The sequence below is a fragment of the Sinocyclocheilus anshuiensis genome, unplaced genomic scaffold (genome assembly GCF_001515605.1).
Source record: "Sinocyclocheilus anshuiensis isolate Anshui unplaced genomic scaffold, SAMN03320099.WGS_v1.1 scaffold1072, whole genome shotgun sequence".
Classification (NCBI taxonomy): domain Eukaryota; kingdom Metazoa; phylum Chordata; class Actinopteri; order Cypriniformes; family Cyprinidae; genus Sinocyclocheilus; species Sinocyclocheilus anshuiensis.
In genome coordinates this window covers 430,450-453,462 of record NW_015548242.1, presented here as the reverse complement: position 1 = coordinate 453,462, position 23,013 = coordinate 430,450, and the positions used below count along the sequence as shown (strand labels likewise).

General features: G+C 36.1%; 5 protein-coding genes across 10 annotated transcripts in view; all 5 read left to right on the top strand.

Annotated features, from left to right (window-relative positions):
• Positions 1-684: 684 nt before the first annotated feature.
• LOC107655041 (aminopeptidase B-like) lies at positions 685-1,899 on the top strand. The gene is made up of 4 exons (XM_016442436.1): positions 685-802; positions 958-1,182; positions 1,261-1,403; positions 1,545-1,899. The coding sequence occupies exons 2-4, from the start codon at positions 1,035-1,037 to the stop codon at positions 1,689-1,691; spliced, it is 438 nt and encodes a 145-aa protein (XP_016297922.1). The 5' UTR covers positions 685-802; positions 958-1,034; the 3' UTR covers positions 1,692-1,899.
• Positions 1,900-2,191: 292 nt separating this feature from the next.
• LOC107655073 (NADH-cytochrome b5 reductase 3-like) lies at positions 2,192-7,104 on the top strand. Its single transcript, XM_016442477.1, has 9 exons — positions 2,192-2,379; positions 2,825-2,971; positions 3,066-3,138; positions 4,511-4,617; positions 4,698-4,827; positions 4,925-5,008; positions 5,088-5,173; positions 5,339-5,438; positions 6,490-7,104. The coding sequence occupies exons 1-9, from the start codon at positions 2,365-2,367 to the stop codon at positions 6,660-6,662; spliced, it is 915 nt and encodes a 304-aa protein (XP_016297963.1). The 5' UTR covers positions 2,192-2,364; the 3' UTR covers positions 6,663-7,104.
• A 559-nt stretch (positions 7,105-7,663) lies between these two features.
• LOC107655072 (adiponectin receptor protein 1-like) lies at positions 7,664-13,398 on the top strand. Of its 2 annotated transcripts, none has more exons than XM_016442474.1 (9): positions 7,664-7,878; positions 9,172-9,246; positions 9,351-9,548; positions 9,648-9,761; positions 9,839-10,010; positions 11,250-11,436; positions 11,527-11,714; positions 12,444-12,637; positions 12,750-13,398. In XM_016442474.1, the coding sequence occupies exons 3-9, from the start codon at positions 9,405-9,407 to the stop codon at positions 12,876-12,878; spliced, it is 1,128 nt and encodes a 375-aa protein (XP_016297960.1). In that variant the 5' UTR covers positions 7,664-7,878; positions 9,172-9,246; positions 9,351-9,404; the 3' UTR covers positions 12,879-13,398. The 2 variants fall into 2 exon arrangements, with proteins under 2 accessions (XP_016297960.1, XP_016297961.1); XM_016442475.1 differs by lacking the exon at positions 7,664-7,878 and adding an exon at positions 7,894-7,913.
• A 911-nt stretch (positions 13,399-14,309) lies between these two features.
• On the top strand, positions 14,310-15,441 carry LOC107655040 (guanine nucleotide exchange factor MSS4-like). 2 transcript variants are annotated; one of them, XM_016442435.1, is made up of 3 exons: positions 14,310-14,402; positions 14,695-14,867; positions 15,078-15,441. In XM_016442435.1, the coding sequence occupies exons 2-3, from the start codon at positions 14,718-14,720 to the stop codon at positions 15,324-15,326; spliced, it is 399 nt and encodes a 132-aa protein (XP_016297921.1). In that variant the 5' UTR covers positions 14,310-14,402; positions 14,695-14,717; the 3' UTR covers positions 15,327-15,441. The 2 variants fall into 2 exon arrangements, with proteins under 2 accessions (XP_016297921.1, XP_016297920.1); XM_016442434.1 differs by lacking the exon at positions 14,310-14,402 and adding an exon at positions 14,484-14,558.
• A 1,217-nt stretch (positions 15,442-16,658) lies between these two features.
• Positions 16,659-23,013, top strand: part of LOC107655070 (lysine-specific demethylase 5B-like) — a 36,741-nt gene continuing 30,386 nt past the window's right edge. Inside the window, exons 1-8 of one of the 4 annotated variants that reach the window (XM_016442472.1) lie at positions 17,311-17,430; positions 17,709-17,790; positions 17,904-18,102; positions 19,642-19,719; positions 20,525-20,647; positions 20,836-21,006; positions 21,499-21,627; positions 21,726-21,816. In XM_016442472.1, the coding sequence (XP_016297958.1) occupies positions 17,950-18,102; positions 19,642-19,719; positions 20,525-20,647; positions 20,836-21,006; positions 21,499-21,627; positions 21,726-21,816 (745 nt within the window). In that variant the 5' untranslated portion in view covers positions 17,311-17,430; positions 17,709-17,790; positions 17,904-17,949. Of the gene's footprint in view, positions 17,132-17,310; positions 17,431-17,698; positions 17,791-17,903; positions 18,103-19,641; positions 19,720-20,524; positions 20,648-20,835; positions 21,007-21,498; positions 21,628-21,725; positions 21,817-23,013 lie in introns of those variants that run through there. The other 3 variants (XM_016442470.1, XM_016442471.1, XM_016442473.1) reach the window with 3 other exon arrangements.

Here is a 23,013-nt window from a genome sequence, read left to right as displayed (position 1 = left end):
TCACAATAATGGACATGGAAAGTCGACGTATACGTAAAGCGACTGAAAGAACGGAAAGGAGGACTAAGAATCTCCAACGACAACTGGCAGTGCTACATTTGCTACAAGTGCCTGCACTTCAGCATCCGTCCATCTATCGCTGTTCTCCATACTTGCGAAATAAGTTGACACAATGTTTACAGTATGTTTACACGGCGTTTTAAATCATGGCGGGTGAGGGCGTTTTCATACGCGTTTGGCCAATCAATGTCTACTTACGTCATGATTAGTACCAGTTGTGCTGGTTAGACCCTGCTCCGGGGTAGGAGCTAATTTGGTTCTCGAAAAAGGCAGTCCGGTACTAAAATCGCACCCAGTTCCAGCGGTGCGAAATGCCCTTTTATTTTATTGCAGCTTTATTTCAATTACCAGATATATTTTAGTTAACGATAATAGCCTTGCTTCAGTTTCACATCTCTTGGTATTAAAAAACAATTGTGCTGCTTAATATTTTTGTGGAAACTGATACATTTATTTTAAATAGTTTTTTGTAACAATTTAAAGTTTTCTTTTTATTATTTAATGCATCTTTGCTAAATAAAAATTTATTTATTAAAAAATAAATCTTTCTGACCCAAAACATTTGAATGTCAGAATGAATGAAAGTATGTAAACAAGTATGATAAAACAGCAATTCACTTGTATCTCTTCAAGGCTTATGTGGACAAGTTCAAGTTCAGAAGTGTGTTGGCAGAAGATGCGTTGGAGTTTTACCTGGAATATTTTCCAGACCTGAAAGAAAAGAATGTCCACAAAATTGAAGGTGCGGAAAAAGACCATTAGTAGCATTTCTTTCATTTCTTCATTTCTTTCATAGTAGCATTTCATTGTAAAATCACAAAAGCTAGACTAAATTAATACTGTTTGGTCAGACTGCCTTTTGCCATCAGCTTTGTTTCTTCTCGGTTGCTTTGTTAGGTCTGGATTTTGACAGCTGGCTCAATGTACCTGGTTGGCCTCCATATGTTCCCGACCTCTCTGCTGGCCAGGAGCTGATGAAACCAGCAGAGCTGTTAGCTGAAATGTGGGTCAATCATAACCCAGACTTGGAATCTATCTACAAAACTGATATAAAACCGTGGAAGACCTACCAAACTGTCTACTTCTTGGACAAGATCCTTGAGAAGTCACCACTTCCAGATGGTGCAAATAACTCCTTGTGTTCATGGTTTATTGTTATGGTTTAAGTAGATTGTAAAATAAATATCCCCATATTAACAGGTCACATAAAGAAGCTGGAGGAGTGCTACTCGTACATTATTGAGTCCAACAATGCCGAGCTAAAATTGCGATGGGCCCAGATTGTTGCAAAGAACCAGCATAAACCAGGATTCCAACATATTCGCAATTTCCTCACAAGCCAGGTCAGAATCTGTACATAGTTATTTCTAATTTGTTAATATTAACATTTATTTATTTCTAATTCATTCAGCTCTTTGGACTAATAATTAGATCGCTTGTATGAAGAGAGATCGGTCAGACTGATTTTAATGTTTTGCTTCCAGGGGAAACAGAAGTACACATTACCAGTTTATCGGGCCCTTTGGAATGGATCAGAAGAGACAAAGACTCTGGCAATGGAAGTTTTCTCAGCCACCTCGAAACAGCTTCACTTCAACGTCCGCAATTATGTCAAAAAGATAATAGCTTGAGCATAAATGAAATAGGAAAATATAAGGGAAAACAATGTATGCAATGATCTGCTTTTAAAAGCACCCGGGTATCTTAAAATTATGGGGCTTTGAGTATTGACTTAACAATATGTATTAATTATTCAGGAAATTGAATTATGGTTTTTTGAATTTGTGAATTATATTTGTGTTTTTACTAAATCAAATATTTTCCAGGCATTTAATTACTTCCACATTTTTACGTTTTAAAATGTATTGCATTTTTTATATAAATAAATATATTACATTTGTAAACAAAAAGAAATCAGAGAACATTTATTATTTGCACTTTCATTTTAAAGTTAATTTTAAATTAATTAAGTGTTAGAAATCAAGAAATCATTTAATTTTGTTTGTTTGCTTTTAATTTATATATTAAATGATTGAATTTCTGGACAAATGGAAATTCAAGGACTTTTATTTTTATCTAGTTTTGTGGGTTTCCGGGTTTCACTGAGACAGCCACACGCAATGTGGATGGGATTACGCAAAACGGAATGCGTTGGTCGAATCGTTCTGTTATGCGCAATAACTGCGCAGCGTTATTCGCCTCCAACACAGAGTCCTCAGTCTGCATGTTCATGGGTGTGCCGACGAATGTTTAGTCTGAAGATTCGTTCTGACTGAACCTCCTTGTAGACGCACATCAGCCGTCATGAGTTACGCGATTGTAAGTCATAACGCTTTAAAGAAGTACTCTAAACTTTAATTGAAGCAATTAACTATTATTTAGAGGACATACTGCTTTGGCATTCCACCAAGTTTGTTTAACATAGCATAAGCTTATCAGTTTATCAGCACACACTATTGACTAATCATGCCATTAACTCAAAGACAAGCTAAGAAAGTCGTTTGTATTAAAATTACAGTTGTGTCTTGTAGAAAACTAGATCAGCAGACAGTTCTTGAAATGGGATACTAAAGCAGAAACGTCAGAGTTTATTCTGGGAAATACAGATGGTTCTTTCAGGCATTTGAGCGGAGAATCTTTGTCACGTTTCCCTTGTATATTGCAAATCATTGAATTCATGTTTGGCATTTATTTATATATGTCAGTTACATGTTTTAAAAGTGGCTCTTAAACCGTGTTTATGTGCACTAATCTGTATTTTTAGTCCACTACAGTTGCAGTCGGTGTTGGAGTGGTGCTGGTCTCAACAGCAGGTCTGCTGGGTTATTATTACTTTAACAGGAAAAGGAAACCACAGATTACCCTGATTGATCCCTCTGAAAAATACAAACTGAGACTAGTAGACAAAGAGGTATTTGCCCTGTCTATTTATTTCCATGTGCTAGAATTTATATTTGTGATACTGACAAGATGCTGACAAAATAAGACATTTTTCTTTCCTGCAGGTCATAAGCCACGATACCCGCAGGTTTCGGTTCGCCCTGCCCAGCTCAGAGCATGTTTTGGGTTTACCTGTTGGTAAGTAGTCTTTGAGGACTGGGTGGTGGGTCGACGGTTTCTCTGGTGCTAATACAAAGGCTGCAGGGTTTGGTCTGAAGCGTGCTGAAATCCCACACCTGTCCTATCGTGTTGACTGCTTTGGATAAGAACTGTGTGCTAAATGATAAATGAGCTTAGGGTTTGAAAAGCAGCTTGTTTAAACTTGCACATTTGCTTGAGACTAATCACAGACATTTGGACACTGTTTAGTGGACAACATCAGATTTGTAGTGAAAATGCTGATCTGATGTGTATCAGACAACCGTGAAGGATTGCCTGCTTGTCAATAAACCTTTAAACTAAAACAAGGGTTTAAAGAGATAGTTCACCCAAAAATGAAAATTCTGTCATTAATTACTCGCCCTCATGATGTTACAAACCCGTAAGACCTTCACTAATCTTTTTAACACAAATTAAGATATTTTTGATGAAATCCGAGAGCATGTTTGTTTTCTTTGCGCACATAAAGTATTCTCGTAGCTTCAGTTGCATTGCCGTCTATGCAGGGTCAGTAAGCTCTCGGATTTCATCAAAGATACCTTCATTTGTGTTACGACGATGAATGAAGTATGAACTATCCCTTTAATTATAGTGGTTTTATGCTTTTCCTCATATTACCTGATATCAAGGCAAAATAAGTATAATAAAAATAAATAAATATTTGTTGAGTATATACAAATCTGTATTGGCACTATTTAAAAGTTATGGGTCAGTAAGTTTTTTTTAATTAAATACAATTTTTAAATTTATCAAGAAACAACATTTATAGTATTACAAAATATTTCTATTTCAAAGAAATGCTGAAAAACATTATCTCGGTTTCCACAAAAATGTTAAGCAGTTGAACTGTTAATAATATGAAATGCTTCTTGAGATATTAAATGCTTCTTCATATTAGAATAATTTCTGAAAAATCATGTGACGCTGAAAATTCCCCTTTGCCTTCACAGAAATAAACTACTGTTAAAGTATATATAAAATAAAAGCAAATATTGTAATACTGTTTTTACTGTATTTTTGATCACATAAATATAGCCTCGGTGAGCATAATAATAATGATAATTGTAATTATAAAAAATATGTAATTTATTCATTTTATCAATTATAATTGCAATAATAATTATTATTTTACCTTTTTGCATTTTAACATGCATTAACATATTGACAGAGCAAGTGATGTATGTAATCAGAAAATCAGACCCGTTTGAGCCGCAAGTTACCAGATGTAAACAGTAGTGTCTCCATACGGATGATCATACCTGGTGTAAACAAGTTCTTGATGTACAGACTGGGCTGTGTATCAATTATAGTAATAGTAAAGTGCTCTTTCTCCCTGTCTTTCTTTCTCAAGGCAAGCATGTTTATCTCTCTGCCAGGATTGATGGTAATTTGATTGTGCGTCCTTACACACCAGTGTCCAGCGACGATGACAAAGGATTCGTTGACCTCGTTGTGAAGGTTCAGATTCTCTACATTTCTTGTAAAAGCTCCTGGGGTTTGAAATGGTAGCATTAGAGCTGACATGTTTCTTTCTGCAGATTTATTTTAAGAATGTGCACCCAAAGTTCCCAGAAGGGGGAAAGATGTCCCAGTATTTGGAGAGTTTGAGGATCGGAGATGTGATTGACTTCAGAGGACCAGGAGGTTTGCTGGTGTACAAGGGGCAAGGTCTGACTCGGCACATTTACTATCAATATTTGAGCTGAATTTAGATGGATGTATTTACACAGTGGTCACACCTTACACCTACATCTCCTCCCAACAGGTCGCTTCGCTATACAGGCCGATAAGAAGGCCCCTGCTGAGACTAAGACTGCAAGAACGTTGGGTCTTATTGCTGGAGGAACAGGTAGAGCGTCTTTCTCCTCGTTCCTAGTCATAATGAAGCCGTATGATCACTAAAATAATTTGTCCTCTTCCCTTTGTAGGCATTACGCCAGTGTTGCAGCTGGTTCGTGACGTCATCAAAAACTCAAGTGACACGACAACATGCAGCCTGCTGTTTGCCAACCAGGTTGGTGTTCTAGTAGAAAAGGGGTTGTTTCAAATATATTAATGAAAGAATTTTTTGTACCGTCCCTTTTTTTTTTCGTTTGCTCATAAACAAAATGATGTTCAGACAGATTCAACTGCTTAGCAAGTATAAAATTAATCTGTTTACCTTTTGTCTTTCTTCCAGACTGAGAAGGACATTCTGTTGAAGGATGAACTGGAGGAGATTCAGGCGAGGCATCCAGATCGCTTCAAACTCTGGTTCACAGTGGACAGAGCTCCTGCAGGTATATGACTCCCTACCTAACCTACAAGATGATTAAGCTTGGTATACATTGGTATATTTGATCATAAATGCAGTAAAAACTGTAATATTGTGAAACATTATTACAATCTAAAATAAATGTTTTCTATTTTAATATACTCTAAAATATAATTTATAATTTATTCCTGAGATTTTCAGCAGCCATTAATTCAGTCTTCAGTAACACATGATCCTTCAGAAATTATTCTAATATAATTATTTGCTGCTTAAGAAACATTTACCAATGTTGAAAACAGTTGTGCTACTTAATATTTTTGTGGAAACTGATCATTTTTTTTCTGGATTTTTTGATGAATAGAAAGCAGAGAATAGAAAAAAAAAACATTTAATTGATTAATTATATAATTAATGAAAAATGTCTTTACTGTCATTTTTGATCAATTTAATGCATCCTTTTTGAATAAAAGTATTCAAAATGTAAGTAAAAAATGTCTTAATGACCCCAAAATTTTAAATGGTAGTGTATGTTGGTCAATGACATATTTTTTTATATAACATTTTAAAATACATTTAAAATTGTAATTTATACATATTACTTGACCTCCTATGATGAGCATGTGTTAAATTTTGGTTCATGAAGTCAAAAATTGTAACAACTGTCCTGATGAAATAAAATGTCAGCTAATTTGACCTTTTATATGACAGGACAAGGTTAGTTTAGCTTTTACAATGTCATGTGGCGACATGGACAAAAAAATAATGATATTTATTAATTAATAGTTTATCAGTTTATCATATTTGTGAAAAAAAAACAATTTTTTACATTAATATATTTTAAAACTAATGTACACATGCATTCAGTGTTTAAGGCAAATTTTGCTTGATGGACAAATCTAAACTTAGAATTTAAATTTAAAGTATTTAAATTATGTAAAAAAAAAAATGTCAAAAAGGGAAACCAACATAAAAACAAAGAGTACATTTCTAAGAACTTGGAATGTGTTTTAGAGCAGATTTTTTTTTTTTTATCATATGGTTTTCTTTGACATTTACATGCATTGACTTGTTTGCAGATTGGGAGTACAGTCAGGGCTTCATCAATGCTGAGATGATTCAGGAGCACCTGCCTCCACCCAGTGATGACTCTATGATCCTTATGTGCGGTCCACCTCCCATGATCCAGTTTGCTTGTAATCCCAACCTGGACAAACTGGGCTACCGGCAGAGCCAACGCTTTATATATTAGACCGTTCTCAATGCTCAGGGCCCAGACACAAATTACTCCAAAGATACTAAGTTGCACACAATCGTATTTAAGCAAATATGGCATTACAAATCTGATCATATATAGCAAATATCCTTTTTGTGGACAGTATATATTAAATATTAAATGCTTAAGTGCTAGTCTGTCCAGAGGTAATTGGTTCTTCATTTTAAATGCCTATAATTCTATAATACAATATAGAGACTGTCTACTGTATCAATGACAATTGTAGCTTGATGTGCCTAAAAGCTCACAATAAGATGCTGATACTACAAAAAAAATTCCCAATTTAATGCACTTAAAAAGGCGCCAGCGTGTTACAACACCTGCTTGCTGAATTTAATGCTGAATATTATAATTCATGTGCCTGTGAGACGTGACTGGCATTCATGTTTGATGCATGTATACATGTTATGAGATGCATTTGCTTTCACTGGAGTATTTTTGTATGCATGCTGCACTCCACATGTTTATCTGTTATGTTAACAAAATTTAATTTAAAAAGCTATGCAGTTGTTTTATATGAAATGCATTAAAGGAGAGGCAACAAAGAAGTGCTTATTAAATTGTTTTCACTGGCATCTTGTTTTTAATTCCTTTTCTCCAGGCAATTCATGATGGCCATAATATGATGCTCACATTTGCATTCACTGAGATTATAAAAACTGACTAGGATGAGGATTAGGGATTATAGGAGATTGTAAGGCCAGCTGGTTTAACACAAAATACTCCATCTTGAAAGACTAATAGTAGGATTTTTATCTTCCTAAAGCTTGCCAGGCACGTGCTAGATAAATGTGACCGTTACACAAACAAACAAACAGCTGCGATATGGTAAAGCACTTCAGTATTTTCTGAGCAACCCTCAGATGGATGTTCAACCACCACTGTCTGGTCTTTTACAATAAAATAAATCACCTGCTGGAGATTGCTGCTCTAAATCAGGAAACCTTCACAAGAACCATCAAATAAATGGGTTAGTGCCCCTAAAGCGCGCTGTGGGGGCTTTACAAAATCTAGTGCCGCCTCTCTCCAGCAGGCGGCGCCACCGCGGCGTTAATTCAAAGACAACAGCGAGCCAGTTTGAACTCGCCGTTTGACATACAGCGGCTTGCAACTCTTTATTTCTCCATCCTGCTGCTCTTTGGTGGCCATCCGGAAGAGATCCTATTTCTTTAACAGCAGATCCGGATATCAGGTAACCGCCTGCACGATCAAATGCATCATTTAAACGTAATGGCAAAATTGTGATTCATAATGTTGTTGTAAACGCATCCAGACACAGTAACGTTAGTTTAGCGGTGCGCAGCGGTTTCTGTGTCTCAATGCTAACCTGCTCTAATTACAACCCTTTTGGATTTTTAAAGGGCTTTATGTCGTACTAATTAATTAATCGTTGTTGGAGACTATTTTGTGAATCATATAGTTGTTATATCATCGTTGCTATGTTATGTATCATGTAAGTGTTGATCATGACGTGTACCGTTGTTTTGGCTGCTCCTCTCCTAAAATGTAAAGCCCGTTGTTAGCCAGCAGGCTAATTACCGTTAGTCATCATCGGTATGAGCTGTATGATACCACTTCATACATGCTAGTTATATCGGTTATATTTCGAAATCTGCTGAGCTGCCTACCGAGACTGTGTATTTGGAACCATATGTGCGTTCGAAAGTTCGATTCGAATTAGTGGTGAGGATTTTGATTCACCCCAGTGACACGAATCTTTTAACTCCATTCACAAAATAAGATTAGCAGACAGCTGTGAGTTAATCACTCAACCGATTCGTCTTATTATGGTGTATACATACATTTGTTTGTCTATGGTTGTTCCGTTTTTTTTTTTTTATTATTTTTGTCAAGCTGTCGAAAAAAGACAACCATTATAAAACAAACAATTAAGAGTACCCAGAACGTTCTTACCTAATTTACGAATACATGGTCATCTGTCATTCATTTTCGCACATTCACGACTCTTCTTCACGAACAAAATGTCTTGTTCGTTCTTGAGCTAAATCAGAGTTTCGTTTTAATAGAGTGGTTTTAATAGTTTTTTTTTTGTTTTGTTTTACCGGGAATTCCTCTGTTAAACATGATTATTAAAAAAATCATTTTAAATAATGTGGGCTGATGACTTCAACAAAAGCATATCCTTTCAATTAACAACAACCTTGTAGGTCACGGTAGGCTTGCTTTTAAAGGTTTATAAGTTATTGTTTAAAACTCAGTTCCTCTATGGAGAAAATTAATGAGATTTTTACTACGGAAACTTAACGCTTATACTCTATAAACATTTCAGCGAACGATGAAATTGAGTCAGTACATGGTAGCGAACGAGAATTATTTGAAAAACCACTAATTATAATGTGCCTATGATGTCCAAATAAGCTGTCATGGTAAACAGCTCTTTTGGTTTTAAAACGCAGCCAGTATGAACTACTTTGTAGCAATGTGAGCAGAGATGATGCCTAGTTGTTGTTTTTTTTTACCCAAGACAATGCAATTTCATAGTGAGGCAAACATCAGGAGGCAGGTTTAGACCTGCCAGTGTTCAAAGCTCCTGCCAGAGGTAAGCAGTCTCTGTTGTTGTTGTTACGGGTCACTGATGTTGTCATGACTTGACTTTGGCTGTGAAGTTTTGTTTTGATTGAATGTATGACTTTTGGCCCTCAGTGAACTGAAGTGGAGGCTTCAGAGGTCTGAGACGGGTCACAGGGCAGTCTACTAATGTCAGGCCAAATCAGGTCTGCAAGTCAAGCAGACTGCCAGGTCACGGAGGAATGCCACGTTCCAGCCGACGTGGAGCTGATGGAGCTGGGCCCCCTGCTGGAGGAAAATGGCCCCATAGGAGCCAAAGGAGTCCAGTCAGAGGCAAGCCACGTAATTATTAATCAGAATGCATTACAGAGTCTTTCATATTCAGTGCCAGCAGTATTGCAGGCTCCTTTTGAGCTCTGATTGTGCCCACAGGGAGCAAACTGTCTCGCTGATGATGAAGAGGAGGATGAAGACGTTGGAGAAATTCTGACGCTACCACTGCAGGCTCACCATGCAATGGAGAAGATGGAGGAGTTCGTGCATAAGGTGTGGTCGTCATGCATAACCGTTTTAAAGCTTGAACAGAAATTAAATGAAATTCATGCTGGATCTCTGTTCTGCAGGTCTGGGAGGGCCGCTGGAGGGTCATTCCCTTTCAAATCCTGCCGGAGTGGCTAAAAGACAACGACTACCTCCTGCACGGTCATCGGCCTCCAATGCCCTCATTCCGTGCCTGCTTTGGGAGCATTTTCAGGATCCACACAGAGACCGGGAATATCTGGACTCATTTGTTGGGTAAGATTAGAGTTACGGTGTCGAGCCGTCACAGAGAATAGTGGCTATTGTGCACCTCATGCATATATTTAGTGCATTAAGTATGCAGCAGATCAATTACAAAAACAAACACCGCTCTAATTTTGAGAGCATGTGGGATCAGGATAAACCTTTTACTTATGAAATATAATAGCTATTTTATATTAACAAATTAAAAAGAATTTTGTCATTAAGATTTCAAGATTTAAATAATTATATAAAATAACATCAATATATAATAGGGTCAGTGACAAAGCGTCCATGATCAAGAAAAGGAAAACATTTAAAACAATCTAGTCTAAAACACATATGCCAAGCAGTGTTTTTATTGTTACCTAAAGCTAAAAATATTTAAAATTGTTTTTAAATAAATACTCAAATTAAATAAAATATGAATATTAGATGGAAAAACAAAAAAATTTTTTTTAGAAACATTGCTAACTGAAATAATACTGAAAAATCTGAATTTTATAGTATGTGTACAGTATAACAGCAAAGAGCTTTTTTAAATTTTAGAGAAGCCAAGTTGCTATACCGAACAGGACCACATTGAGATGCCAAAAAAAACCTAAACCAACCGCCTGCTGGCTGCGTATATCTACTACAGTACACGTATTTACTTGCATTATATTTGTGTAATATTAAAATTTGTTTGATGATCTGAATCTTTTAAGTGTGACAAATATGCAAACAATTTAAAAAACAGGAAGGGGGCCAACACTTTTTCACACCATTGTGTATATATATATATATATATATATACTGTGTGTATATATAATAAAAATGACTAAAGTGCAAAACAAAATGACCCCAACTTAAACTCAAATGAAAATTCAAAATATAAAAATAAAACCTAATTCAAATTATTAATAAATACTTAATAATACTAAAATAACACTGTGGTCGCTTCTTATGATTTAGAAAAAAGTTCATAATATTTCAGTCAGGTGTACATTTAATTACATGGTGTCATTTGGTGTAAATAACAGTTATTTATATGATATTTTTGACTTTATACCCCCTAAAAATATCCCTAAAAAATATTAAAATATAACATTTCATTCAGAAATTAAAAACATTAAAGTCATAAAAGATGGGGATTCAAGCCATTGTTTGTATGAATTGCATTCTAATGTATTTTTAAATAAATTAAATATCCAGTCAAAGGTTAAAATAAGTGTTACATTGACCCATTATATTGTTTTTTTTTTCCCTCCACAGGGTTAATCTTATTCTTGTGCCTGGGCACACTTACCATGCTAAGGCCCAATATGTACTTCATGGCCCCGTTGCAGGAGAAGGTGGTGTTCGGGATGTTCTTCTTGGGTGCAGTGCTGTGCCTCAGCTTCTCTTGGCTTTTTCACACGGTCTACTGCCATTCTGAGAAAGTCTCTCGCACTTTCTCCAAGTACGTTTATTGTCTTGTTATTACCTGTTCTATTTCAAGTGATTTTAAGTGACTTTAATCTCTCTGTTTCTCATGTTCTCTCTCTTTCAGACTAGACTACTCTGGCATTGCTTTGCTGATCATGGGCTCTTTTGTACCCTGGCTTTACTACTCCTTCTACTGCTCTCCTCAGCCGCGTCTCATCTACCTCACAATCGTCTGTGTGTTGGGCATTGCAGCTATTGTAGTTGCCCAGTGGGACCGTTTCTCCACTCCCCGCCACAGACCCACCAGAGCAGGTGGGCAGTCACTTATTTGCCATAATGTTTAGTCCAGTCTTTAATGCTGAAAAATTTATTCTGATGAGATGCAATGAAAAATCAATGAAAGAAAAGAAATCTCATCCATTTGTTTATTTGTCTAGTCATGAAGCCATTCAAAAGACATGCAAGTTTGTCACTTGGTTTGGTTTTTGCTGCAGTGCATTGGGCAGCCCTGCCCACATCAAAATCTCATTGGTCTAAAATCTTGCTCTTCATAACTTTAATTGGCTGTAGTTTTGAAATGGAAATTCCAGTTATCTTTTCTACTGTATTTTAATGTTAAACTGCTTCTTGAACAAGAAAAAAAAATTAAGGCTGGATTTGGGAATTGATTAGAGAATTTAAAAACTAAAACCTGAAAAATATATTTTCATTGTTTGAAATAAAATAAATGAAAATATAAAATGAAATATAAAATATAAAACGAAAATATACAAATATAATATAAATGAAAATATGAAAAACTTTTTATTTCAGCTAGTTGCCAAGGCAATATTTCTTATCTTTAATTTAAGAAAGACAAATTAAAAATAAAAATGACAAAAACAAACACCAAATTACTACAAAGTTAAATAATAAATAAATAACAGCTAATTTAAAATAAACAAAAACTATAATAGTGCCTCAGTAATACTAAATAACACTGCATCAAGACAACAGTGCATTAATTCATAGCATGTTGTTTTTGAAAAATGTTTTCTTTAGGAGTTTTCATGGGTCTTGGACTGAGCGGGATCGTCCCCACCATGCATTTCACCATCGAGGAGGGTTTCGTCAAGGCCACTACTGTTGGACAGATGGGCTGGTTCTATTTAATGGGTGCCATGTACATCACAGGTGCTGGGCTGTATGCTGCACGAATCCCAGAGCGCTATTTCCCGGGCAAGTGCGATATTTGGGTAAGATAATGTGTTTTTGTTTTGTCATAGTGAAGAAATTAGTTCCTTAATCTTGTTCTGAAATATAGTGATTTGCGCATGTTTTACTCACCTACTTTTGCTCTCTTCTTAGTTTCACTCACACCAGATATTCCATGTGCTGGTTGTGGCAGCGGCCTTCATTCATTTCTATGGCGTGTCCAACCTGCAGGAGTTCCGCTATGGCCTTGAGGGAGGCTGCACTGATGACACTCTCCTCTGAGAGCTCTACATGCACATCCCTTTTCAATTAGGATTTTTAGTGCACACATTTCTACTCATTCCTTGATTTGTTTTTATTTCCCTTTGAGTTTTTTCCCTGATTGTTTTGACTTTCATTCTTTTTTCCTGTTACAAAGAGTCCATGATTTTTCATTTGATGAAAGTGTTTGTGTGGTTAAAGGGCACCGTAGGCTGTACAAGTATCCGATAGCTGGAACATGATGACCCTTGTTCTCATCAAACTTTAATTTGAGCACAGTCTCTTGGGGTTTGAACTTGTTTCTTTTGTAGTGAAAAGCACTTTCATTGAGCTGTAGAGTTGCCCCCTCAGAATATAATGCATCTAAATTTTGCTTATTGTAAACCAACAATTCTTGGCATCATTTGATGCGTACCCAAAGTATTGCCCAAACTTTGATGAATAGAGCAATGTGTTTGACTGGAAACTGCACAAAGGGCAAATAAGGGTTTGAGGGTTGTTGGTCAAATCTACCTGCTTTGAACACTCGCAATTTTTAACTTTTACTTCTAGGTCAAATAAAAACATACAGGTCAACTATTGCACCTTACAGCACAGATGTCAAATATCATTGTTATTAAAGCCTCTGCATGGATATATCTGTGCAGTCTGTAAAGTATAAACTTTCCTGTAAAGTATAAGAATATTCCTGTGCCTTAGGCCACTGGAAATAGGTTTCAAATAGATGGGCCAAAACTACAGTGTAGTAAATTTCATTAGTTTCAAGCATAGCTAGTTAATTTACTTAAGCAAGCAACCCAATCACATTAAAAAGATAACATAAACAAAAAAGTTTGATCTTTATTGATGAACTTTCTCAAACTGCTGTTTGTAAAAAGTAGTGTTTGATCCTTTTTAACTAAATAAGCTAACTGTGTGGCTTTACCACAGAGACGAAACTATCCATATATTCATGTGTTATGTGTAGAGGTGGTAAGTCATTTACATTTAACTGAAATGTGAATGTTTCAATAAATATGTATGGGTCATACATTGTGTTTCTCTTATTTGGTGGATTTATATGATGGAGATTAATTGTTCACGCAACAATGGAGATTTTGATATGTTCACAATTTAATCCCTGGGAGTCTGTTTTATTATACATTTGCATAAAAACACTTTCCCCACGAACGGACACTTTTTTTTTTTTTTTTTGCAAAATATATCTAAATAAATAATCTAAAATATGCAATAATCCATGTGCGACATAGTCTCTGGACTTCGATGTTCCCATCATACGAACACAACGACTACGGCGCTTGAAAATGGAGTCTGTGTTATTCTGAGCGGAACGTAAAAGTCGTCTCTTGTTTTCAACCGGTCTGCTTTACCGGTTGTGCAAATATTAGCAGTAACGTTATCCAACAGTAGTCCGCTAGTATGTTCGAAGTAGTGTCTATTGTTGTGTTTACACCTAAGATGCCATATTTGTACTCAACATTTCTAAGACTGTATTTGGATAATACATCTGTCTTAAGATCAGTTTTCCTCATGGTCTGACTCGAGGCGAGTATTCTTCCTTACTAGTCACTTAATTAGCCAGTTAGCTATTTAAGTTGTGTTTACACCTAAGATGCCATATTTGTACTCAACATTTCTAAGACTGTATTTGGATAATACATCTGTCTTGAGATCAGTTTTCCTCATGGTCTGACTCAAGAGGCGAGTATTCTTCCTTACTAGTCACTTAATTAGCCAGTTAGCTATTTATATTAATACCATATTAGATGTATTGACAGACCGAGCTTAATCAAGTAATAATTGTTAAATTCTAATTGATCGTATGTTTTGTTTTCAGTTTGAACAAAGTTGCTTACTAACATGGATGACAGCAAACAGACCTGCTCTACCGAGAGATCTGTAGACCCCTCTCTCGTTTCAGAAGATGGAAAAAATGTGAAAGCAGTGTTGTGCCAGAGATGTGGCTCCAACGTGCTCTGCCCAGGCATGGCACTGTTTGCAGAAAAGGAGGTAAAACATTTTAAATATAGTTATGGTTCATGTGTTACATGACATAATAATTAAGTATAATTTACACTAAGTCATTTGTGGAATTATAGTCTGTTTGTCCGACTGACTTGTAATTTAAACAATTTATGTTATATATGATGATGATGAGAATGTTATTTTAAGACTGTTGTGTCCTCTGTTTTCTACGCAACACCCGATCCCATTTCCCAGCTGTTTCTGCCTGTAATGAGAAAGAAAACCTCCATTGGTCAGTCAGACGGGACGTTTGATGGGGACACATTGACCGCTCACTGGCTGGTTGATGACATGTACACATTTGAGAATGTGGGCTTTACAAAAGATGTAGGTAAAGTGAAGTACCTTATTTGTGCGGATTGTGAGATCGGACCCATTGGTTGGCATTGCCTGGATGACAAGAAGAGCTTCTATGTGGCATTGGACAGGGTGAACCACGAATAAAGCACGTACTGAAGTCACTGTTTGGAAAATTCTATGGTATTCGACTACATAACACAAATGGCTTTCATATTTTGTTCTTTTGGCAGAGTTCAGATAAATGCGGTTGGTTTTTGTATAATGTTTTTTGTGATGTTTTCATTCTCACCAAACTGTATGCTTAAATGTACTACTTCACCTGTCTATCATCAGTCTGCCAAAAAGAAATAGAGACGATCCTTTTAAACATTCCTTAACACAAGTCCTCTCCATCCTTCTTATCTCTCCATGCGTAAAACATGAAGTCACTTTTGTGTATGAAAAGATTTAGAAGGACAATAATTCATCATTGATCATTTCACTATTTCAGCAGACACTTGCAATATTAACTGAAACAATAAAATAAAACTCTAAATTGTGTCGAAAATTGTCCCTTAAAAAGCACATATATGTATTTGTGTATATATACAGTCAAACCAAAATTTATTCAGACACTATCAACATTTCTCACATTATGTGCTATAGTTTAGAAAATGGTAATACGACAAGAACTCAGAGTTAAACTGTGTCAGAACAAATTCATCTTGATAATGTCAGATAACTTTGATAGAAAGGTATGTAATGAATTAGGTTAAATAGCTGTCAGCTGTTACATTTAAGTACACAATTAGATAATACCAATTTAGGTCAACTAATTACCAATCAATGCTTAATTTTGTTCAGTCTGTGGTGTAAAAAGTTCACATTAGCAATTAAATAAAAAACACTTGAGCAAAACACGGTCAGGTCAAAGTGTCTGAATAATTTTTGGTCCCAAATGTGTATCAATCTTTCGAGTAGTCCACTGTATGAAGAATTTTTCAGTATAACATGTCAGTTTATTTTATTTTGCTATCCTCACTTTCATAAATGAACTATAGTGTCTACAATACTATTTACATGTACTTGTCATGTATCACATTTGAACAGAATAATATATGTATATATACTCATGGTTTAGATAATTACTACCCACACACACACACACACACACACACACATACATATATATATATATATATACATACACATATAAAGTTTTGTTTGCTATTTTCATACATCAAACTAAATCTATATATGCTGTTTTGTCATATCTTATTTGAACAAAAACAATGTATAGCCTATATATTTTCGTATGTTTTAGATAAATATTACACATACAGATATACCTAAACACCCTGACTGGATGTACTGCTGTAAACAAGAATATTAAAAAATATATGCTTTAAAGTGATTTGGAGAAAATAAGCCATAATGAAGTCAAATTAGCAAAGAAGATTTATTAATTTCAAAAACAATATCCTTGATATCGTCGGTAACAGGTCAGGCTACTACCGCCACACCGCAGTCTGCCTTGGTGGAATAGAGCTGTGGCTGTTTCCTGCGCTAGGCCGATCAGGGAACCGGGTTATCTGTCCTGTGTTATAGGGGGCGACAGATTCCGAGTTGACGTGTGGTACGTGCTCATAGATATTGCTCGCATGGAATACTACGGTGGATGTTGATGGTCCTTCTGCACAAAGATATGTAAAGACAGAAGTCAAGCGCAACGCCAGTACGGTGAGATAGTTTCTGTCTTGGCACAGTATTTCATTTTCCGCTGAAGGATCCCGCATTCCGAAATCGGGTGATGTGACGCTGCAAATGCCCACGGATTATATATTCAAATGGTTTTTGATGTGCTGTTTGCACGATGCCACCTCACTCCAGAGGTTAATCGTGAATTTAAATGTCAATCGGGAGGAGAGTGGCTAAATTCGTCGTCCCTGGACAACATCTGTTACTTCCGAGTGGGTAACTTGAAAGAGTCCATTTAAAGAAGTAATTCCGGTTATAATGAATCTGTGGTGTGTCAATCCGCGCAAGTCACTTCTCTAATTCAGTGGCAACCTACTTCTGCCTTTTTAAAACACTTTAGTGGAGACGTTAAAACGCACAAATGTACGAAAGTTTTTGAGGGGTTTGTTATATATAAAAGCTTTGTTTTTGACCACAGATTTTATGAGAGTACTGTCTGTTACTTAAAATGCTTACGCCTTCGCCAGGAGATAAGAGCTAGGAAAAAAGCAAACGCGTTTGAAAATAAAAAGTGGGTGACTTCTATAAACAGCTCCGTGTGGAAATATAATTGTATATTTTGTTTGCTATAATACAGTTAATTGAAGTGACGTATATTTGATGCTTTATTGTGTCATGCAGATCATTGCTGACCATTACAAAACCAAAAGCTTTGTTAGTATTGATTGTTACATAAGTGTTGCGATATTGAATAATGCGTTTTTCCACTTGCCATACCTTATGAAAAATTAAAGTGTGCATTTTACATTTTTAAAAATGTCTTTTAAAAAATCTACATTGGTGAGAAAGTCGGATGGAGAAAGGAAATCCAGCGTCTCTACTTTTGAAAGCGGAAGACTACTAAGCACTGTAACGTCGGCACTCCGTCTGTGTACGTTTCCCAAAGTGGATGAGGATGTTAATTGTCGGGAGTTCAGGTGTAATCATTCTTTAACATGGCATCTTTTCGAGACTAATTAAAACATTTACTTCAACTTCAAACAGTTTACTGCAGTTTCTACATGTCATCATTTGGATCAAGTTCCCCAGAATGACCCAGTCACGACCCAACGAGTTTATTCCACCACCGGAGTGCCCTGTCTTTGAGCCCAGTTGGGAGGAATTTGCCGACCCTTTTGGGTTCATCAACAAAATACGTCCAATTGCAGAAAACACTGGCATCTGCAAGATCCGACCGCCCCCGGTAAGTTTCTTCGACATATAACAGAACTGTCAGATGCACGCCAGCTCTCGGTCGTCTTTTTTACTCGCAGGTCGCAGATGCCTAAACACTTTTTCTGAAGACAGGTCTTTTCAACATGGCGGATTGCGGCTCCAGCCATTGCGAACGTTCGTAACGGCGTGTGCGCGCAGCTACTAGCTATGCGTGAATGCTTGCGTGTGGTTTACACCAATAGCGACCACAATAACATCGCTTACTTTCTTTCCAAGAGAGTTTTATCGTACTCTTGCTTTCTTTTGAGCATCACGATTGTTTTTTTGCAGATACTTTTAATAAATGTTTGCTTGATGGAAAATGTTGGGGGACAGAATGTGGTGATTGTTATTGTCTTCCAAAATCAATGTTGGCTAGAATGCATCCCACCCAAACAAGAGCAATCCTCGATAGTGAATTTCCAACTATTATATAACTTTATTTTGCATGTAATTTAGAACATTTTGCGAATAATCTGGACTTTTTGATGAACATTTTTTTTTTATCCATGCAACTTCCAATTTTTACCTTTAACGTCAAAGCATTTGCTTTTAAATCTAATATTTTATTTGGTTATCTGATGTTGAAATATGGCGTTAAAGTGTCAGTTTTTGTATTCAAAAGTGGATCAAATGCATTTTGTACTGTTTATTCGGTGCTACGGAAAGACTGTTTTGACTAACAATGACCACTTTTGCTAGCAAATAGCGTAAAACCGCTGCATTTGTCAACACATTTCTGTCGTCTATCAAATACTTCAAGATTTAAGTTTAATCTTGAAACAAACGTAAAAATATTGCTGAAGTTTGAGGTGGCGTAATTGGTCTCAGCCGTTGTCCTCCATGTTGTGTATTTGCATTTGGCCTTTGAAACCGAAATTTGATGTAAATAATGCAAGTGAGAAGTGAAATTCAGTTTAGGTCGCGTTTTAAACGTTTACACAGATGTTGTATTAGCTATGCATATTTTTGCGTTTGTGTTGTTATTCACAATTGTTAACACCCTAAAACGGCCTCAGTGGAAAGATAAAGAAATGTATTGTAGTCTTCTGTACCCATCCTAGTATGCTGTACTGCGAATATGCGTTTATGGCTGATGCTTTATCACTTAAATATATCTTAAAAAAAAAAAAAAAAAACTGTGAATGTTTTCAGAATCATGCCAGTGGACATCTGGACCATTCTATAACTTTATTTTATATGTATACTATGAAATTACCATATGACGTATAACGAAAGTGATTTAGTGGAAAACAAATCAGGACCTCTTGAAATTATAAGAAAATCATGATATTGTTTTGAGTACTAGTATTTAACAGTATTTTTTTTTTATCGTCTTGATGTAGATTAAATGTTATATCGCTTACATATTGTATTCATAAGCATCATTGTTCAGTAGAAAGATGGCATAATGAAATACCCACATGCAGGTATAAGCACAAATAATTTTCTTCCATTAGACAGGACTTTGCCTTGTGGCAAATGATCAGCATAAAAGCTTAACACGTTTTTTTTTTCTTTATGTCAGGGTTGGCAGCCACCATTTGCCTGTGATGTGGACAGACTGCATTTCACGCCACGCATTCAGAGGCTGAATGAGTTGGAGGTGAGACCTTTTTTATTTGTGTCCTTCTTGTTAGATATTTTGTGTTTGCAGATATGTTCATGTGGCCTTATTAAACCTAAACCTGCAACCAGCGTGACCTCTTTTTGGTCTGCCACACTTTAAAGCACAGGGTTTAGTGTAAAATTTGAAAAGGTCACTAACAAAAAGAAAAGTCCTCATTGTTGTCTCTTTTGTCATCTCTTTTGGTTTCTCGGTTTTTTTGTTTTTTTTTAATATACATTACTGTTCACAAGTTTGGGGTCAGTACGATTTTTAAAATGTTTTTGAAGATGTCTCGGAGGCTGTGTTTATTTGATCAAAAATGCAGTAAAAACTAATATTGTGAAATATTTTCTAATTTAATATTTTAAAATGTAATTTATTTCTGAAATGGCAAAGCTGCGTTTTCAGCAGCCATTACTTTAGTCTTTAGCGTTACATAATTTTTTAGAAATAATTTTAATGTGCTGATTGTTTTTGTTCAAGAATAATCAATGTTGAAAACAATTGAGCTGCTTAATTTTTTTTTACTATTTTATAGAAGTAGAAAGTAAAAACATTTTTTAAATAGAAGTATTTTGTAACATTATAAATGTGTTACTGTCACCTTTGATGAATTTAATGCATTTAATTCTTTGCTGAATACATGTATAAAATCTAACTGACCCATCAGTGTGAACTTTATTATAAATTAAATTCTTTTGAATATGAAATGCCTTGATGTTTTCTCCTTTGCAAAAAAAACGCTTTTGAAAGAATGAGGTCTTTGTTTGATTTGTGTTGTATTGTGTTGTATTGTATATAGGCCCAGACCAGAGTGAAGCTCAACTTCCTGGACCAGATAGCAAAGTTCTGGGAACTCCAGGGTTGTACATTGAAAATTCCTCATGTTGAGCGCAAAACTCTGGACTTATATGTGCTTTACAAGGTAGGACTGAGGTTATGTCATCTCTAGCGGCCATGTGCAAAGTTTAAAGCATATTACTTCATTTCTGCAGGTGACAGGTAATTTAGGATACTAGAGTTGAAAATGCTGTCCTATACTTTCTCAGTGGCCTTTTTGAAAATGAAATATGGTTGTAAACATGTCTTTGGTGACCTCCTGTCTCTGTCTAGCTGGTCAAAGAGGAGGGAGGCTTTGATGGGGTCTGTAAAGAGCGGAGATGGACCCAGATCGCACTGAAGATGGGCTTTGCTCCCGGCAAAGCAGTTGGCTCTCACCTTCGTGCTCACTATGAGAGGATTCTCTACCCATATTATTTGTTCCAGGCAGGAGCTAATCTTATGGTGAGGTCGCTAAAGCACTTCTATAACTTCCCCTTTCCCCTTTTCAGCCTTATAACATTCAGTTTCCAACCCTTTTCCTGATAAATGTTCTTTATGGTGCGCACATGACAGCCAATGGCCCTTTTTTTTTTTTTTTTTTTTTTTGGGAAAAGAACTACACTGTATCTGAATAGAAAGGGTGCCCCAGTTTATGAAGCATTGTTGATAAGCGGCCTAGTTTATTTTCACCATATATATATTCAGTGCAGATTAGGTGGCGTGCACAATAGTTTGCATAAATGTCTTCAGCCTATACAACTATGAAGTGCAGTGAACAAAGTTGAGGTTCTGTTCCTGTGTATGTTTTTATAGGGTGTCATTTGTACTTTGTTTTTACTTTTAAGTAGTGTCTGGTAGGCTGTTCGTCTGTGTTTTGGTGTTCCTGCGGGTTCAGTGGTAATGTATGGGCTTGTTACTTGCATGTTGTCAACATTAAATATCTTTCTCCAACAGAACTCTCAGAAGCCAACTCTGACTAATGACACCAAAGACAAGGAGTACAAACCCCACGACCTGCCCCAGCGTCAGTCGGTGCAACCAGCGGAAACCTGCTCTATCGCCCGCAGAGCTAAATGGACCAAGGTAAAGAACATATACAGAAATCTGATTCATACCTTGACTAGGTAGTAGTGTCTACTAGATAGTAGTGTCTTAATTACTGACGTTGCCTGTTTTCATAGGGCCGCTGTTTTAAATCAGAACTGGGTGGGGTGTGCGAAAAACCCAACCTGAGGAGGAGAATGGGCTCATATGTGGCAAAACCAGAACCAGGTACAGATCCATATTTCCTCTAAAAGTTCTTCATGGCGTAGTATCAACATCCATCTACAAAAAAAAAAAAGTATATATGTGTATATGTATACATGTGTTATGTGTGTATATGTGTGTGTGTATGTGTTCAGAAGACTTTTATCTTGTTACAATACATTTCTTTCAAATTAACAAAAAAATCCTAAAAAATAATCACGATATCTCGGTTTCCATAATAAGATAAGTTTCTTGAGCACCAAATCAACATATTAGAAACAATCCTTCAGAAATGACATTGAAGACTAACGTAATGGCTGTTGAAAATTCAGCTTTGCCATCACAGAAATAAATTACATTTTAAAATACATTAATATAGAAAAACGATTATTTTAAATTGTAAAATTATTTCACAATATTGTTTTTACTGTATTTCTGCTCAAATATATGCAGTCTTGGTGAGCACAAGAGACTTCTTCTTTTAAAAACATTAAAAATAAATTATGTGAAATTCTTCCTGAAATCTGAAAGAGACTTTTAATCTCCTTTTTAAAGGGGTGGTTGATTGCGATTTCACGTTTTAACGTTAGTTAGTGTGTAATGTTGCTGTTTGAGCATAACCAAATATCTGCAAAGTTACGAAGCTGAAAGTTCAATGCAAATGGAGATATCGTCTTTTAAAATTCAGGCAGTTTAAAGGGATAGTTCACACAAAAATGAAAATTGTGTCATTAATTACTCACCCTCATGTTGTTCCAAACCCGTAAGACCTTCATCTTCGGAATACAAATTAAGATATTTTTGTTGCATTCTGACAGCTCTCTGACCTTCCCCTAGACAGCAAGGGTCCTTACACGATCGGTGAGTAAATAATGACAATTTTCATTTTTGGGTGAACTATCCCTATGCCTACAAAAACGGCTGATAGGGACTACAACACTTACTGGGTTACTTCCTGGGTTTGTGACGAAACAAACCCAGATAAACCCCGCCCTCGGTAAAAGGCAGCAAAGGGGGCGAGGCCATGCTGCGCTGCTTTAGAGAAGAGGAAGAGAAAATTAGAGGTGCACGTAAAAATCTATTCATATATGAATCGCGATTCTGTCTTCTAACGATTCTAATGGATTCACAAGTTTCAAAATCAATGTTCTAAAGCAGTGGTTCTTAATCTTTTATGCGCCAGGGATTTTTGCAAAAATGCAGGATTTTGACATCAACATT